General features: G+C 41.1%; 2 protein-coding genes across 3 annotated transcripts in view; one reads left to right on the top strand and one right to left on the bottom strand.

Moving 5' to 3' along the window:
- The first annotated feature begins 4,033 nt into the window (after positions 1–4,033).
- On the top strand, positions 4,034–5,165 carry LOC105560620 (cytochrome c oxidase subunit 7C, mitochondrial). Of its 2 annotated transcripts, none has more exons than XM_012009876.1 (3): positions 4,034–4,220; positions 4,316–4,436; positions 5,003–5,165. In XM_012009876.1, exons 1-2 carry the CDS (start codon positions 4,113–4,115, stop codon positions 4,427–4,429), a joined length of 222 nt encoding a protein of 73 aa, XP_011865266.1. In that variant the 5' UTR covers positions 4,034–4,112; the 3' UTR covers positions 4,430–4,436; positions 5,003–5,165. The 2 variants fall into 2 exon arrangements, with proteins under 2 accessions (XP_011865266.1, XP_011865265.1); XM_012009875.1 differs by having other exon boundaries at positions 4,038–4,220; positions 4,316–4,464.
- Positions 5,166–5,450: 285 nt separating this feature from the next.
- The window catches only part of LOC105560634, a 15,596-nt gene continuing 5,485 nt past the window's right edge, over positions 5,451–15,561 (bottom strand). The window contains exons 2-13 of the mRNA XM_012009911.1: positions 9,516–15,542; positions 8,152–9,309; positions 7,934–8,068; positions 7,711–7,848; positions 7,452–7,627; positions 7,218–7,368; positions 6,786–6,959; positions 6,580–6,719; positions 6,284–6,445; positions 6,048–6,203; positions 5,842–5,932; positions 5,451–5,772 (exon numbers count right to left, since the gene is read on the bottom strand). Of these exons, the coding sequence (XP_011865301.1) occupies positions 5,711–5,772; positions 5,842–5,932; positions 6,048–6,203; positions 6,284–6,445; positions 6,580–6,719; positions 6,786–6,959; positions 7,218–7,368; positions 7,452–7,627; positions 7,711–7,848; positions 7,934–8,068; positions 8,152–9,309; positions 9,516–15,542 (8,570 nt within the window). The 3' untranslated portion in view covers positions 5,451–5,710. The remainder of the gene's footprint in view (positions 5,773–5,841; positions 5,933–6,047; positions 6,204–6,283; positions 6,446–6,579; positions 6,720–6,785; positions 6,960–7,217; positions 7,369–7,451; positions 7,628–7,710; positions 7,849–7,933; positions 8,069–8,151; positions 9,310–9,515; positions 15,543–15,561) is intronic.

The raw sequence follows: 15,561 nt of genomic DNA, 5'->3' as shown, positions 1-15,561 counted from the left end.
TCATATCGAGGTTGTAATACATCGGATAATCGATAGTATCGAATGTCGATAAGCATCTCTAGTATTAAGACGCGCCACTTATTAATTTTTTTGCGAGAAAAGTAACGGGCTTAGGACCAGCATTCGAACCTGGGGCCTTCCGCTCGCCGGGCGAATGCTCTTCCAACTGGCATGAGCTATCCAGGCCCACCGAAAAGACAATTCTCGCGACGGCCGCCGCCCCCGCTAATTAAAGTCATTGTCATTCCTCGGGAGCGACAAACAAAGGGATACGCGCGATTGGATTGTTTCGCGATAACACGATATTATTGTTGGATAAATTACTGTGTGAATACCGTTAGCGATATTTCAGGCGCGCGGGATCAACTGAATTAATTAATTAAATTGAACTTTATTACGTAATAATTAGCTGTTGTTTATCTGGACATTTCTGATGCTCGCTGCTATCGATGCGACATATATATGTTTATATTTGGAGACGCGAAAGTTCACATCGGATTCCACTTTTATCGGCATTCTCTCATGAATAAATAATATCCGCTGTTGCTGAATTGTCAAGCGTGTTTACAAAGTATTATAATAATTTAATGAAAAATATGTGTGCGATAGGTGACGCATTTACGATTGGATCTGCAGTCGTTCGGTCACAGCGTTGAAGACCAACGAAGAAATTGTTTTATGCGATTTACCTACGCGGAGAGAATTTTCTCTTAATATTTACCCTGAAAGTCGTGTAATCGTGGGATAACATGGCATTTTGAAGAACTTTATGAGGATTTTTTTTTACATTTTCCCATACATTTCCCATACATCACATTTCGAAAACTCGTAAAATTCTTCGAAATACCGTGTTGTTCCACGATCACATGATTTTCAGGATAAATTTTAAACGAAAATTCTCCATGTATAAACCATTTGTAAAATAGCACGTAGCAATTAATAACACGATGTAATAAGATGCAAATAAATGCGTTGATCAGCTGATACGAACCCCCTGTACCGCTTCAAAACGAAAAAAAAGATATTATTTACTTGCAAGCTTAAAATAGCTCGTATTAATTAAGCATCGGGAATTTCCGATCGTCAAAATGGAAAGTTTATTCGCCGTAATATCCTACAATTACGTTTTTCGCCATGTACAAAAATAAATTTTGTAAACTCAGTAGCTGTTGCTACGCCACGTTTAACTTTACCCACGCCTTCCTTATTTGACTCCGATATTGATTAATAATTTGTTGATTAAAAAGCAAATTTTAGACGGCGGTTTTTCCGTTGTAAATAAAAACACAGCACTTTAATTAATATTGAAATATACTCGTATAAGTATTAAATGTATAATGTTTTCTTTTAGTTATAAAAATTAGGCAAGAACTTTAATTAATCATGAATTATGTGCAAGCCGGCGAGCTTTCGAAAAATATTCTCAGATTAAACGAAGTAACAGAGAATATCAGATGGATAGATTAAACTTATTGAGAGCGATGCATTTATTGTATAGAGAATTGTACGAATTTCCGTACAAGATACAATATCTTTTTTTTTTCTTCGTTAATTCATTGTCTGGTAACGCGATGACGCATATAATTGTTGCTGGCTGTTGCGCTCATGAATAATTTTCGTCATACGTTTAATCAAAGCCATTTAGATTAATACTGTTAATTTACATTAATTATTAATGTAATAAACTACCGCTCTGTATATCAATTTTGCGTCACAATCAGGCAAATGTAAAGCGGCAAATTTAACATTACAAAATTACATAATATCTGTTGCGATCGATACTGTTCAAAATATTCTACTTTTAATTCAACGATATCAAAGAAAAGCGCCATTGCGCCATTAGGGAAAAGTCACCACAAAAAGATGCTTACTCCCTATCGCGTCTAGGGACTTTTCATGACTCCTAACTTTTTTTCATATTAATTTTCTTTCACCTTAGCGATTAGTATTTAATACAAAGATACGTTAAACGCTAGGAGCCGCGTTTGCGTGCAATATTCTGTTTCTATTCGTTCGATACGCGATTAAAATACTGCCGTTCGATTGGACAACATCACAGTTTAATAGACAGATCGCCAAAGGCCCGGGTGAAATCGAGATCACCACACACTTTGCCCCTTAAGCGTCGTCTACAATAGGTGGAGTAAGCTTGGCGTAAGAGAACTACTTCTGGTTTAAGAGAGCTGGAGTAAGGGTGTAAGCGAAATGAATTATTTTTATTTCTTACGCTTACTCTTACGCTTACGCTCGACCAATCAGAACGCAGGAGGAAAACTCAGGTACACCAAAAACGTTACTCCTACTCTTACTTCTTACTCCACGCTTACGCCGGTTATTGTAGACGACGCTTTACCGACAGCTTTGCCCCTAGGTGCAAGTCTGGACTAAATATATTCGATTTTATCGACAGAATTGGCTATATTTAGTCTGGACTCGCACCAAAAGGCAAAATTGAAGATACAAATGTCCCGCCAAAATCCCTAATGAAAAAAGTCACACACGCGAAGAGAGAGAGAGAGAGAGAGAGAGAGAGAGAGAGAGAGAGAGAGAGAGAGAAGTAATTATATGCGCAACGTCACTTTAATATAAAAATTAAAAAGTAATATGTCACTCACTGATACGAGTCGCAACAGCAAAGTTGTACATCGCTAACTATATAGGTTAAACTGTAACAATACAAAAATGTATACGATTATTATAGACTAATTATGCAAATTCTGAACTATTGTATTAAATATACTTTATATTTTATATTTTTTAAAATGGGTATTTATTAAAACAATTATATAGAATTCTGAAAGTCTTCCTTTTAAATATGAACTCACAAAATTTTATACGCATGGTTTTGTCTCTAACACTTATTCGAATGCTCGTTCGAATCATTTGAATAAATAAAATGAAAGCACAGAACAGATGATTCACTTTACACAAGTAGCAAATAACAAACATGTAAGACACTTACCTTACGATTTCTCTGCCGTTGCCCGATGCCGCCTAGGTCTTGCTCCTCCTCTCAGATTTTCTTGTTGCACTTACACTCACAACAATCGCGCGAAATTTCGGACACTCCCGTACGCGACGTAAAATACCGTGAAATGTAGTAAGCGACGTTCTTTACTTCCTGCCCGTTCGAATTGCGAAGAACGACAGAGCGAATTACGCCGTGAACGCCGAAGTCGCACAAATTTCTCTCCCCGAAAATGGAACAGATTACACGAAATCGATAGATAGTTAAAAGCGCGGTGCGTAAACGAGATGTAACCACGACAAAGTATCACGGTTTTATACCTTTCATGTTTTAGATGAGTTGGTCTCGTGAAATATCTATGTACACGTTGATACAGAGCCGTCGCTTCAACATGCAATTCGTTTCTCATTACAAGTTTTAGAATCTTAATAATTAATCGAGTAACGTTACTTGTCACTGATAAAGGTGTACAAATCAATAGCGTTTTATCCCTACATTCTTCGCGGTCGAGCCTTGGAAACTGGTAACATAAAAATAATACCACGCACGGAACAACTCTCGCTGCTGCCTGCCGGCTCGACGTTCGGCGAGCGAGTGATAAGTACGGAATTTTCCATTACGTAGATGGGCCAACGAATTCTCAACACAAAAAACGAACGTTTTTTTGTTGTTTTTCACTCGGCGCGGTATCGTACGACGCTACGCAGACCATTGTTTACACTAAGGTCGCTGCTCAGGCACTCGCCGAACGTCGAGCCGGCGAAGTTTCTAGTTAAATTAAAAAATTGATAATGCCTCACAGCAGAATTCATTTTGTACTACCAACTACGGCTGTCAAATCACTTTTCAATGCACGCTGTTTTACGGCACGTTACGGCAATCGTATTTTCGCAGACATACGTTACCGTTAAGTCCACATCACGTTACTTTGCGTCCCATTACGTTAAGTCGATCGTAATCCCGCCGTAATTAATCTGTGACAACATTTATATATCGCGCGTTACGTGTCGCGTCTGCGCAGACAGCAACGCTGTGCTCCAGGTTGGCCACCCTGGCCGAAGGCGGAGAGCAGACGACGGGCCGCCATATTGCACGAGTGTATTGCGTGAGAACGAGTTCGGTTCAATCGAGTGTCCCGGCGAAGATGATAAATTCGGCGAGTGCGATCGCCCGCCAGGCGGTGAGGAGGTTCACGACGAGCGCGGTCCGCAGAAGTGGCCATCACGATCCCTACGATGGCGTACCCGGACACGTGAGTAACCAAATCGCACTGTTGCGTAACGTCCCGATGGTTCGCGACGACGGGCACTACGTCTAACCGCAACGTTCACTCACTCTCTTTTGCAGAACTTTCCGTTCAGCACGCAGAACAGGCACGTGCTGCTGGCTATATTTATGGCCTTCTGCGGCAGCGGATTCTCCGTTCCCTTCCTCATCGTCCGTCACCAGCTAAAGAAATAAGCCTCTAGTACGTCGAGTGTCGTCCTGCGAGTCAGGTACCTTACAGTAGAGCCCTGAGGCTTTCGTTCGTGGATGTATATTTCGTTGACGCGACGTGTACTTCTGATTGATTGACGAGAGACAGATTGATAACAGTACGATCCATAAATGCTTAAGACTATTTTAAGTCGTATACATTTACAACACTCTTTCTGTTCAGGCCCTAAGACTGTCTTAAGGCCTGCGTCCATCTTTTGTGGAATAGCTGCAAGGTGATTGGGTATGCACTTCTCGAAACTAGAACTTGGACCGAGCTCTAGCACCGTGGACACAGGCCTTAAGACAGTCTTAGGGCCTGAGCAGAAAGATTGTCATAAGTGTATACGACTCCGTAAGACGCAAGTCAACATCAGAAGTCAACTCACAAAGAATTGTAGACGTATATGTCACATTCGTCGCACTGCAAGGCCTACAACTTGCAACAGAATTGTAAACTGTTACGACAATCTATCTGCTTAGGGCCTTGAGCGATTACGGATCGCTTTCTGCCATCAGCCATACCGACATCACTCTAATTGTCGCTCTATTTTTCAGATTACCTGGCTGTGTTGAACGATAATCTTGCACCAATGCTGCGAGCGTCATTTGATTACGCTAGGATAATGCAATAGGAAATGTATGTATTTGTAATAAAGACAATTTATTAACATCTGATGATATCTATCAGATGTACAAACTTATTAAAATTGTTATATTACTTGTGCTGTGAACATTTGATTCTACAATAATAATAATCATTCATCTGTAGTACGATTAAGTGTTTTTATAGGTTTTATCTTGCTGCTGATCTCATTTTTCTTTCCCGCGTGCTGCCAGCAAGTCAATGTGCTGATAATCATTCTTCTAAAGATGCCGAAAAGATAATCGATAATTGACCTGCGACAAAGAGAATTTGTAGTTATTTAGATAAGACGTGTAAAGAACAAGGAACACGTATAGAGTTATATAATCGTAACATGATATCTCGAAGTACTTTGCACAGTTCTCGTTTCTTTGCTCATTTATTATGCATATTACATTTATTTGTATAAACATGCAGTCTCTCCAATACAATAGATGTAATTAAAGCGCTATTTAATAGATATGTCTTAAAAATAGATGCGGCGCAATTGGATGAATGTTACATAGGCTCTCAATTAGTAATTGAGCCTAAAATATCTTAAATATCTAAGCTTCTTTTAGACTACGTGACTCTCCTCCGCGATGTGCGCAGTACGTTTTCTTACGCACGTGCGTCTACTGTCATGTATCAAAATCGTACTCTGGCAGCCGCGGTCCTTTACGATACGACCGTCTTGGATAATCTGCATCAAATTGAAACTTATTACATTATTGGATCATGTGACATTATTTTATGTAAAATAGATGCTTACAGTTGTTATAATCTTCGTGGGACTGATAGGAGTCTGGGAAAATAATTGGAGCATTTTTTATACGATGCGATCCCCATTCGTCCTCGGGTGCCTATAGCGAAATTAATTTGAGATAATTTTTAATTCTGCGAAATTTGCAATAAGGATACAAATTTTTTTAAAGGGACATTGATAAAAATTTGTTTATATTCAGCGGTTTCACGTACGTGCGTCTTGCCGTATTTCCTTCTTTCGTTTTGTTTTCGGCGTTTTGTATTTACGTAAAACTTTCCCTTCTTTCTCTTGGCTCTGTACTCGCTGTCCCACTGCTGATCCTCGTTTTCACTCGCATCCTTAATTAACGGTTGCTCCTCCGCGCGTTTCTGTAAAGTAAAAAAATCGACCGTCAGTCTTCTGCCGTCTCTCGTTTAATTTAAATTGTAACGCTGCGTCGCAATTTTACCTCCGGTTCAAACGCGTCTTCCTTGGCGACAACACCAGCCATTCGCTTTATGCAGAATTTCTTTTTGGCGCAGCAAATTAGCCACAGCAACAGCAAACATATCGACAGCATCGCGCCAACACTCGCTAAAGTTACCATTACGGCGGAGAATGAATTCCAGAGCTGCAAAAGAGAGCGATTTGCGTGACGTACACATCGTGTAATAATACGCTGCGCTAATGCACCGAGACCGAAATGTCGCGAGGTGATTTTTCTAATTTTGAAATGTTGTATATCTTACGAGTTCACGCACGTACCATATTGTGGCAGCCCTTCGTCATTGGATTAGTGCACGTGCGACAAACTCGGGCACCGTGATTCGGCTGATACGTGCCGGCCGGGCATCTCTTGCAGTGCGATATTCCGCCCTCGCTGTAAGTGCCCATGTTACAAGGAACTGGAAGAATCCGTTAATTTATCATATCGCGCATTACATTGGTCCTCCGGCGTGCTAGTCACGTACCACAGCGTGTATCACGAAGACCGTATCCCGCTGGACAGCTGGAGAACAATCCGACATTGCTGGATCTCCCGGCGGACGCGTTTGCGTCGGTCCTCCCTCGCTTCCGTCTCGCGGGCGACGACTTTTCGACGATCGGCACCAGCCTCTGCTCGTAATGCGGCAATCTGAAAATAACTGCAGTTAAAGAACTCTATAGAGATGTGCTGTGAGGTATAAGGCCGCAACATTCCTCTCCCGTGATACGATAAAATGACAAATAGTAATTAATCATTTTATCACGGAGAAAGATATCCAGGTAGAAAGTTCAAAAGATTTCTAGCGAGTTAAAAATGCAAAATGTAGAATTGGTAGATCAAATTAATGTTCGCGTTATAGGAAAGCAGAGGGATACGTCGCGACAAAACTGAACAAATATACATTTGTTAAACTAACTGGTCTTGCCGAGAAAGATTTGCAAATTTTTGCTCAGTGTCAGCGAGAATTTATCCTGAACGGCTTTGAGACAGAAGACGTTGCAGTGTTTGGGATCGAGCGTAATCGGTTTAACGATATGCGACGGCACCAATAAAATATCTACTGTAATCTGCAACAAAAATTACAGTACACAATAGGTGAAAATTGAAAGGTCCGGGAGAATGTACTCTCATTTTACATAAGAAAACGCACTTGACTTCGAGAGCAAGACGGCGTTAGGACGTAAGCGTTGCAGACATCCGCTTCGCATATAACGCTGTTCAACTTCAGGGGTAGATACGTCACCAGCACGTCCAGGTCCCTTTCATCGCAAGATCGCACGTGATAACGACTCTCGCCGTGTACAACGTATCTCGGCAACGTGACAACTGCGAAAGATCCCTCTTAGTTCGACTAGGCCGAGCGTTTACCGTCAGACTTATTAAAAAAATATTGAATAACTAATTCGCACCTTGCAAATGGATTTCATAAGCGGTCTCCACGGGCTCCTCGTTGTCGGGGCTCGTGTACGTCATGACGCAGGTGTAATTTCCCGTATCCTTCGCGTTCACGTTTCGCAACTCCAGGTCGCCGTTTTCCGCCACGAAACCTGCGAAGCGAACGATCTCGTGAATTCCGCGCACATAATATCAGCGTCGAAATTTTCTTTCGAATGCGAGGACACGGCGCCGTACCGAAGAGCGCGATGCCGTCCGTTCTTTTCCACGTGTAACTCGGTCTGCTGACGCTCGACAACCAGGTGATACCATCGCCGTCTTGATTGCAGGGTAAATTGAGATTAATACCGGGTAACGAAACAACGTCGTGATCTGAAAAGAAATTCCTCTGTTATATTGTTACGTTCATTTCTAACGCGTTAATATGAAAGACGAAAAGTTTGCCACGGAAATACCGCTGTCGAGTTCCAGGTCGCTCTCGAAATTATCCTCTAGCTCCTCCAGCTTGATATATTTCTGACCCTTGAGCGATTCGATATTGTAATGCGGTTGTGGAAATTCTCTAGCCTCCTCCATGTCGGAGTCCATCGAGATCACTATTTTATCCTGAATCTCTTTATATTCGCTGCAATTAAGTGCCTTAATTTCATCTAATTGGAAGCTCGTTCTGTCTAGCAGAGATCTTATGTTGCTAACCACGCTTGCGACGTCACAAATGCAATTGGAGCAATTATGGATTTTTCTTCCATGCAACGTAGATGTTGAGTTATTTTTACGTCCGACGATATTAAGATGCGTTACTTTCTCATCGTTCTTCTGGTGGGGATTTTTTACTGGAGGATTCGCGGCCGTTTTATGATATTTATTCTTGTTATTCGCGTCACAATTATCGCGAAGAGAGTGTAAATTATTTTTCTGTAATGTTCGCGATTTTGCCAGTTGCTTCTTTTTATGTTTGTCCGTAGCATCTTCGTGGTTGACAACTTTATGTTTCAATTTGCTCGCATTAACACCGCACAGCTTGCGGCTTTTCGCTGTTATTGAATCGACATTGTCGTTAAGTCGGGAATCGTTAAATCTTGCCGTTCTGCTTTCCTTGAAACTTCGCTTAGAATAATTCGATCCGCGCAACTTTTGCGAATCGCTCTTTAATTTCTTCGCTATTATCCCAGGTCGCTTTGTTCTTAGCTTGTAACGCAACGCATTTCTTCTCGTAACGTTTCTAAGACTGGCATTTCGCTTTTCGATAGAAACGCTTTCCCTCCTTCTATTGCCATAAACGTCTCGTTTGTGATAAGATACGTTTGATTTTACTTCGCTGTTTCTTTCGTTCCTAAGAACAACGTCGAGACAGGTCGTTCTAGTGACCGATACGTCGATGGTTTTGCTTTCATCAATCACCGTGCGAGATACAGCTGACGGTTCCGTGACAAAGTCGAATTCCCAAAATCTAGTGCCGCCTAAATGATATGTCGTACTTTTCTCGGTGGGCCACGCTTGATCCAGCAGTTCTTTTTCATTTTCTGTCATTCCCTTATCCTTGCCTGCGTCGTCTAAGAATCTCCCAACGTGTGTCCATGTCGATGTTTCGTGTTCCTCGTAATTCATATAATCTATAATATTAAAATTGCATATTAAAAACATGAGTATTTATATTATAAGAACAGATAGATTCTCTGACACACTGTAATAAATCTCGAGAGTGAAAATAATATATAACATATCAACAGCATACAAAGATATTATAAATGAAAGACAATTAAATCAGTGTGAATTTCTAGAGATCAAAATATTTGAAAAATAACTCTTTTTAACATACTGTCTATCATATCTTCGATATAATCTTCATCTTCAACCTCGTCGTATGGCGATGTAATTTTCCTATCCGTCCCAAAATTACTTACATAATCGACATCATTTGATTCAGATAAAATCGTTAGTTTATCTTCATCTGGTTTAGCGGATACTACTTCATGCGTTTGTTTGTCCTCGTTGTAACTGAGATGTAGCACGTTTACCGTGTAAAATCTACCTTCTTCGGTTGTTATAGTCGTTGCTCTTTGACTCGAAGTATTGGCCGTACTTTTCCTTGACCAAAATCGTGCATTACTCTCTATCGGTGAAACGTCCCTTTTTCGAATATTTGTTTCATCGTCAATGAGGAAGTTATTATTTTTTGCGGAAATTAAATCATAACTGAAGAAAGCCTTTCTCTTTCTATGCTCCTTACTGTCCAACATTGGCGTTACGGTCGGCTGGAAGATACTTTCATAGTAATTAAAAGCACGTTCATACAAAGAGGTTTTATCTTGAAAATCGCTAGTTGTTTTTTCTTGCGCTTCCATGGCTGCAGTCCTTTTTGGAATTTTTCTCATCTTTCCGTAGATTCTAGTGAAACCTTTAAAGTGCCGCAGTGGCTTCGTAGTTTCGTTGTTCAGCCATTCGTGATGCAACAGCTGCAGATTGTCGATCTTACGTGTAGTCTCTTTCGCCCTCCTGTGACATCGAGGATCTGATGAAACATTCCATCTCGGTCTTCTAATTTTTCTCGTACTTTGCAAAGCGAGAAGCCTTCTGCTCAACCGACCGACTAACTTCTCTTCGTTTTTTTCGGGAAAGTACGGCAGACAGATCTTTTTGGTCACAATGTCTCTTCTTCTTTTATCTAAAGGAATCGTCGTATTTTCCAGAACGTTCAAACATATTCGTTTCGTCACTATCTCTTCTTCTTTCAGTGTGACGGCTTCTTCAGGAACAGGCTTTGTCCGTTTCCCCTCGTGGATATCTTCCATTTCTGTCTGTCGAGAAGTTACCAGCTTCGTAGTCGTCCGATTTTCTTTCTTCTCCGTTACCTTTTTAACCTGCGTTGTTAATTGCGCTTTTATAGTGGTCTTTTCAGTCGGCGGCACTGGCGTTGACAAACTTGTGAGCACAGTCGATTTCTTGGTTGACGCGATTGACGTCTTCTTCTTCTCAAACTCCTCCATGTATTTTTCAAATTCCATTATATCTCTCGCCAATCTTTCCTCTCTTTCCAGCAAAATCTTTTCTCTCTCCTCTAATTCGCGCTCCTTCTCGCGCAATTTTTCTTTCAATCTTTCTATTTCCTCGTCGTACTTCACCTCTGTAGCCGTGATAATAGCCAAAGTCGACGAAGTAGTTGCGCTAGTAAACTCCAATGTTGATGGAATGAATAGAGGCTTACCATAAATGTCTGTATAAGTTTCCTCTGTTGTATACCAAGTAGGGAGTGTAACTGAAGCTACTTCCTCGAATCTTTCACTAAACGTAGCAATGGGTAAAGTAAACTTTTCAGTGGCCAGTGTACTTGTAATGGTAGGTGAAGCGAAAGTTAATGGTTCGCTGTAAAGGGTCACGTAACTTGTAGTATACATTTCTTCGACGGTATAAGGAGTCGCAGTTTCAATTGAAGCTAAGCCGACGTTATACAAATCCACGATAGACGTGGTAACATACGGCGTCAAAGTTACGTAATCCGTAATTTGCACTTCTTCTACCTCTTCCGTAAGAAATGTATTAGTTGTGCTCTTCTCTGTAGCGTAAGATATAACCGTTTCCTCTGTTTCTTCTGTCGTGGATTTACCTCTTTCTGTAGCTGCTTCCTCCGTCTTCTCTGTAGTATACGCTACGGATATAATTTCCTCTGTGACACTGAATGGAATTGTTTCAGTCACGTAACTTGCAGTATACATTTCTTCGGTGGTGTAAAAAGTTGTAGTTTCAATTGAAGCCGAGCCAAAGCTATATAAATCCATGACAGACGTCGTAATGTACGGCGTCAAAGTTACGTAATCCGTAATTTGCACTTCTTCTACCTCTTCCGTAAGATATGTAATAGTTGTGCTCTTCTCTGTAGCGTAAGATATAACCGTTTCCTCTGTTTCTTCTGTCGTAGATTTACCTCTTTCTGTAGCTGCTTCCTCCGTCTTCTCTGTAGTATACGCCACGGATGTAATTTCCTCTGTGACACTGAATGGAGTTGTTTCAGACACGTAACTTGCAGTATACATTTCTTCGGTGGTGTAAAAAGTTGTAGTTTCAATTGAAGCTAAGCCAAAGCTATATAAATCCATGATAGACGTAGTCATGTACGGCGTCAGGGTGACATAGTCTGTGATATACTCTTTCTCCATTTCTTCTGTAATGCGGATAACAAATGTGCTTTTCTCTGTTGTGTAAGATGTAACTGTTTCCTCTGTTTCTTCTGTAGTGTACGTCGTAAATGTACTTTCCTCCGTAATTTCTTTCCCCGTCTTCTCCGTAGTATATGTCACAAATGTGATTTCTTCTGTGATACTAAATGGAGTCGTTTCAGTTGGAATCGTAATTTCGGCGAAGCTCGACGTAGTAATAAACGTATAGAGACCAGGGGATGTGACTTCAACCTCTGTAGTCGATGCAGTTAAATTTGTTGTGCTAACAGCCTCGACAGGAGATGCGGTCAAGACAGTGGTCGTAATGTAGCCCTCGGTTGTACCTATCGCTATTGTAATATTCTTCGCTTTCTCCTTCTCACGCTGCATCATTTTCCTGCGTTTCTCCTTTTCTACGTTCCACTGTTGCTCCTTTTCCTTCAGCCTCTCCTCTCTCTCCGCCACTTCTCTCTCGTGCTGTTTGAGATCGTCGAGTCGTCGCAGTAACTGTTCCTTTTCTTCTCGTTCGACAATTTCGGTTTCGGGCGTGATAAACGGTGTGACACGCGGAACAGTCTCTTCCGTAATCGCCAAAGTGGTAACCTCGTAACCGGTTTCGAGAGTACCTTCTGTTTCAGAAGATGCAGTACTCATGGTCGTTGTGCGCACTTCAAAAGCTTCCTTCTCCGATAACGTTGTTAATGCCGACGAGATGAAGAAAGAAGTCAACTTCTCCACGGTCTCGGTCTCTGTTGAAACTCGCTCTGAAGTCGTAGTCTTTTCCAATACGATCTTCGGAATTTTTTCAGGCCTTGTGATAAATTTTGGCAAGGTAACGTCGTGCCACATTTTCGTGAAGCGTTCTAGATCCGTGTACCTGGGCGGAATTGTCAAGTATTCCAGTGGTTCCGTCGGGATTCTGAAAATCGTCGAAGAGGGAAGAGTGTATTCCTCAGTAGAACCGAAAGTTAATTCTGTCTTTTCGCTCATAGAGGATACTGTTTCCGCTTCAACCATTGTTACGTTTTCAATAATGGTTGATGCGTACGTTTCCAAGGTAGAAGTGACTTCTTCTTCGGCATAAGATGTTTCCGAAGTAACCGCGGCTGAAGTCACATTACCGTAAGTCGAAGTTGTTGAGTACCTTGTAAATCCTGAAGTTTCCATCTCATACGAACTTGTCGTGCCTCTGACAAGAGGCGGACTTGCCTTTTCTTTAGGCAGTTTCGTATATTTCACCAGCGCAGTTGTCCTTCCCTCCGTCGTCGTTTCGTATTCGTCATAATAATACCACTTGGCAGTCGGAATTTCGGTGTCGTATTCTTCGTACTCTTCATATTCCTCTTCGAACGGCTCTTTCGCTACGTAATATTCCGTTTCAACTTCTAACCTTTCTTCAGTAATTGCTGTCGAAAGTGAAACAGCAGGATGAACCGTTGTTTCGATAAATGGTGTTGTAAAACCTTTTGTAGCATACATTACCGACGAACTTTCAGTCATTGACATCGTAAACTCTTCCGAGACAGTTTTTGGCAATACAGAGATAACTTCCGGCGTAGTGGCAGGCGTTTCGGGCGTAATTAATATCGATAGAATAGATTCGGAAAATGGAGCAAGTGTCACGGTGACTACAGCTTCTAAGATCGTCGCATACTCCGGTTTTTCAGAAGTTGTTATTATCCAACTTGTCTCCGTAATTTCTGTGACAGTTTCTTCCAGAAGGGAAGCAGTTGTCGTAGCTATTGCGGGTACCAAACTACTTGTCTCTATTATACTGGTTTCAGTGGAAATCAACGCAGCTTCCGAAAGTGTCGGTATTTCCTCAATCGTTGTCATAGGAGTAACAGTGACGATTTTTTCGGTCGATAACATTTCTTCAGTTGTCGTGGGCAAAGTAATTGTTTCAATCGAGAAGGAAGTTGCTTCTGTAGTCGTTTCGATAAAAAACGGAGTAGTAAACGACGGTAGATACGTCATTGGTGTTTCTTTGGCGATAGTAACTTCTTCTGTAACCCAAGTCGTATATTCTTCCGTTGTTAGTTCAGCTGCACTCGTAGCTGTCGCTATTTCTTCCTTCGTACTTTCGTAATATTCTTTATACTCTTTAGTTTCTTCGTATTCTCTCATAGGAGACGACGTACCTTCGATGGTCTCTGTTAAAACAAACGAAGTAACTAAAGTAGAAGTAGTTTCATAAGCCGTTGTCTCAGTATCCACTATAACAGGCGTCGTAATTGGAATGTTAGTGGTGGAAGGCGTTGTTACTGTAAAATACACGACCGGAGATATTGTACTTTCGAAGGTCTCTGCTGTGATTGCGCTAGCAGTCGTGCTGGAAACTGTCGCATTTTCGGTATAGATTGCAATGGATGATGTAGTCAAGAACGTTTCGACTGTAGATACCGCTGTAGGAATTGGCAATACAGTTGTGGTTTGAAACGTTGTAAGTATCGAAGAAGTTGTAGTCTCCTCTATTAAAAACGTAGAAAGCGTAGTGCTTGGCGTTTCACTTAACATCGTGCTCGTAACCAACGATAAGGGCGTTGTCGTTGCTATTTTCAACGACGTGGTTGGAACTGTGGTTTCAAAAGAAGTTAGAACAGATCTTTCCGTAGTCGAAAACGTGCTAGAAATTGTGGTATATGGCGTTTCACTTAGCGTCGTATTTGTAATCAACGTTCGTAACGGCATTATTGTTAATTTCAACGTAGGAACTGTGGTTTTAGCAGAAGTTGCTGTAACAGGCGTCGAAGAAATTAAAGTGCTCTCAGCTGTTTCCGTAGCAAGAATTGTGGTAAAAGTAGTCAGATTTGATGTTGGAAAAAATTCCTTCGGGGACGTCGTTGCAACAGATGACATTGCACTCTCTGATGTTGTAAAAAACGTTGTTGTAATATACGTGGTCGACATCACTGGAATTTCGGTGGTTCTTGAACTTTCGGTCGTTGTTAGAGTTTCGGTAGTGGACGGAGCTTCCGTGATCGTTGACGTTAAGGCTTTAATACTCGTGGTTCTTTTAGTCGAAATTTTGGTAGTTGTTAAAATTTCAGAAGGCGTTGATGTTTCCGTAACTACTGCAATTTTTGCAGTCGTTGGTATCTCGCTAGTTGTTGAGGTTTCGGTAAACGCTGATGTTCCTATAGTCGTCAGAGTTTCAGTAATTGTTAGAATTTTTGTGCCTGCTGTAGTTTCTGTAGACGCTGAAATCTCAGTAGGTGTAAAAGTTTCAGTAGTTACCTTAGTTTCAATAGGTGTAAGAGTTACGGTAGGAGTTAAAGTTTTGGCACTTGTAGTTTCTTTGGTAATTGGAATTCGTAGAGTTGTCAAAATTTCAGTAGGTGTTAAAGTTTCTGTAATTGTAGTAGCTTCTATAGCTGTAGATTTTGTACTAGTCGTTGGTATCTCGCTGACTGTCGAAGTTTCGATAGGTGCTGGCGTCTTCGCAGTTGATAAGGTTTTATTAATTGTTAAAATTTCGGTAATTGTAGTTTTCCTAGATGTTGAAATCTCGGTAGTTGTCGAAGTTTTAGTACTTGTCTTAGTTTCAATAGATGTTAGAGTTTCGGTAGATGTTAAAGCTTTGGCACTTGTAGTTTCTTTGGTAGTCGGAGTTTTGACAGTTGTCAAAATTTCAGTAGATGTTAAAGTTTCTGTAATTGTGGTAGCTTCTACAGTCGTTGATATCTCGCTGGCTGTCGGAGTTTCGATAGA

The sequence above is a fragment of the Vollenhovia emeryi genome, unplaced genomic scaffold (genome assembly GCF_000949405.1).
Source record: "Vollenhovia emeryi isolate VEMERY1.0 unplaced genomic scaffold, V.emery_V1.0 DF939226.1, whole genome shotgun sequence".
Lineage (NCBI taxonomy): Eukaryota > Metazoa > Arthropoda > Insecta > Hymenoptera > Formicidae > Vollenhovia > Vollenhovia emeryi.
Note: the sequence above shows the minus strand (reverse complement) of the source record. Positions and strands in the feature narration are given on the sequence as shown.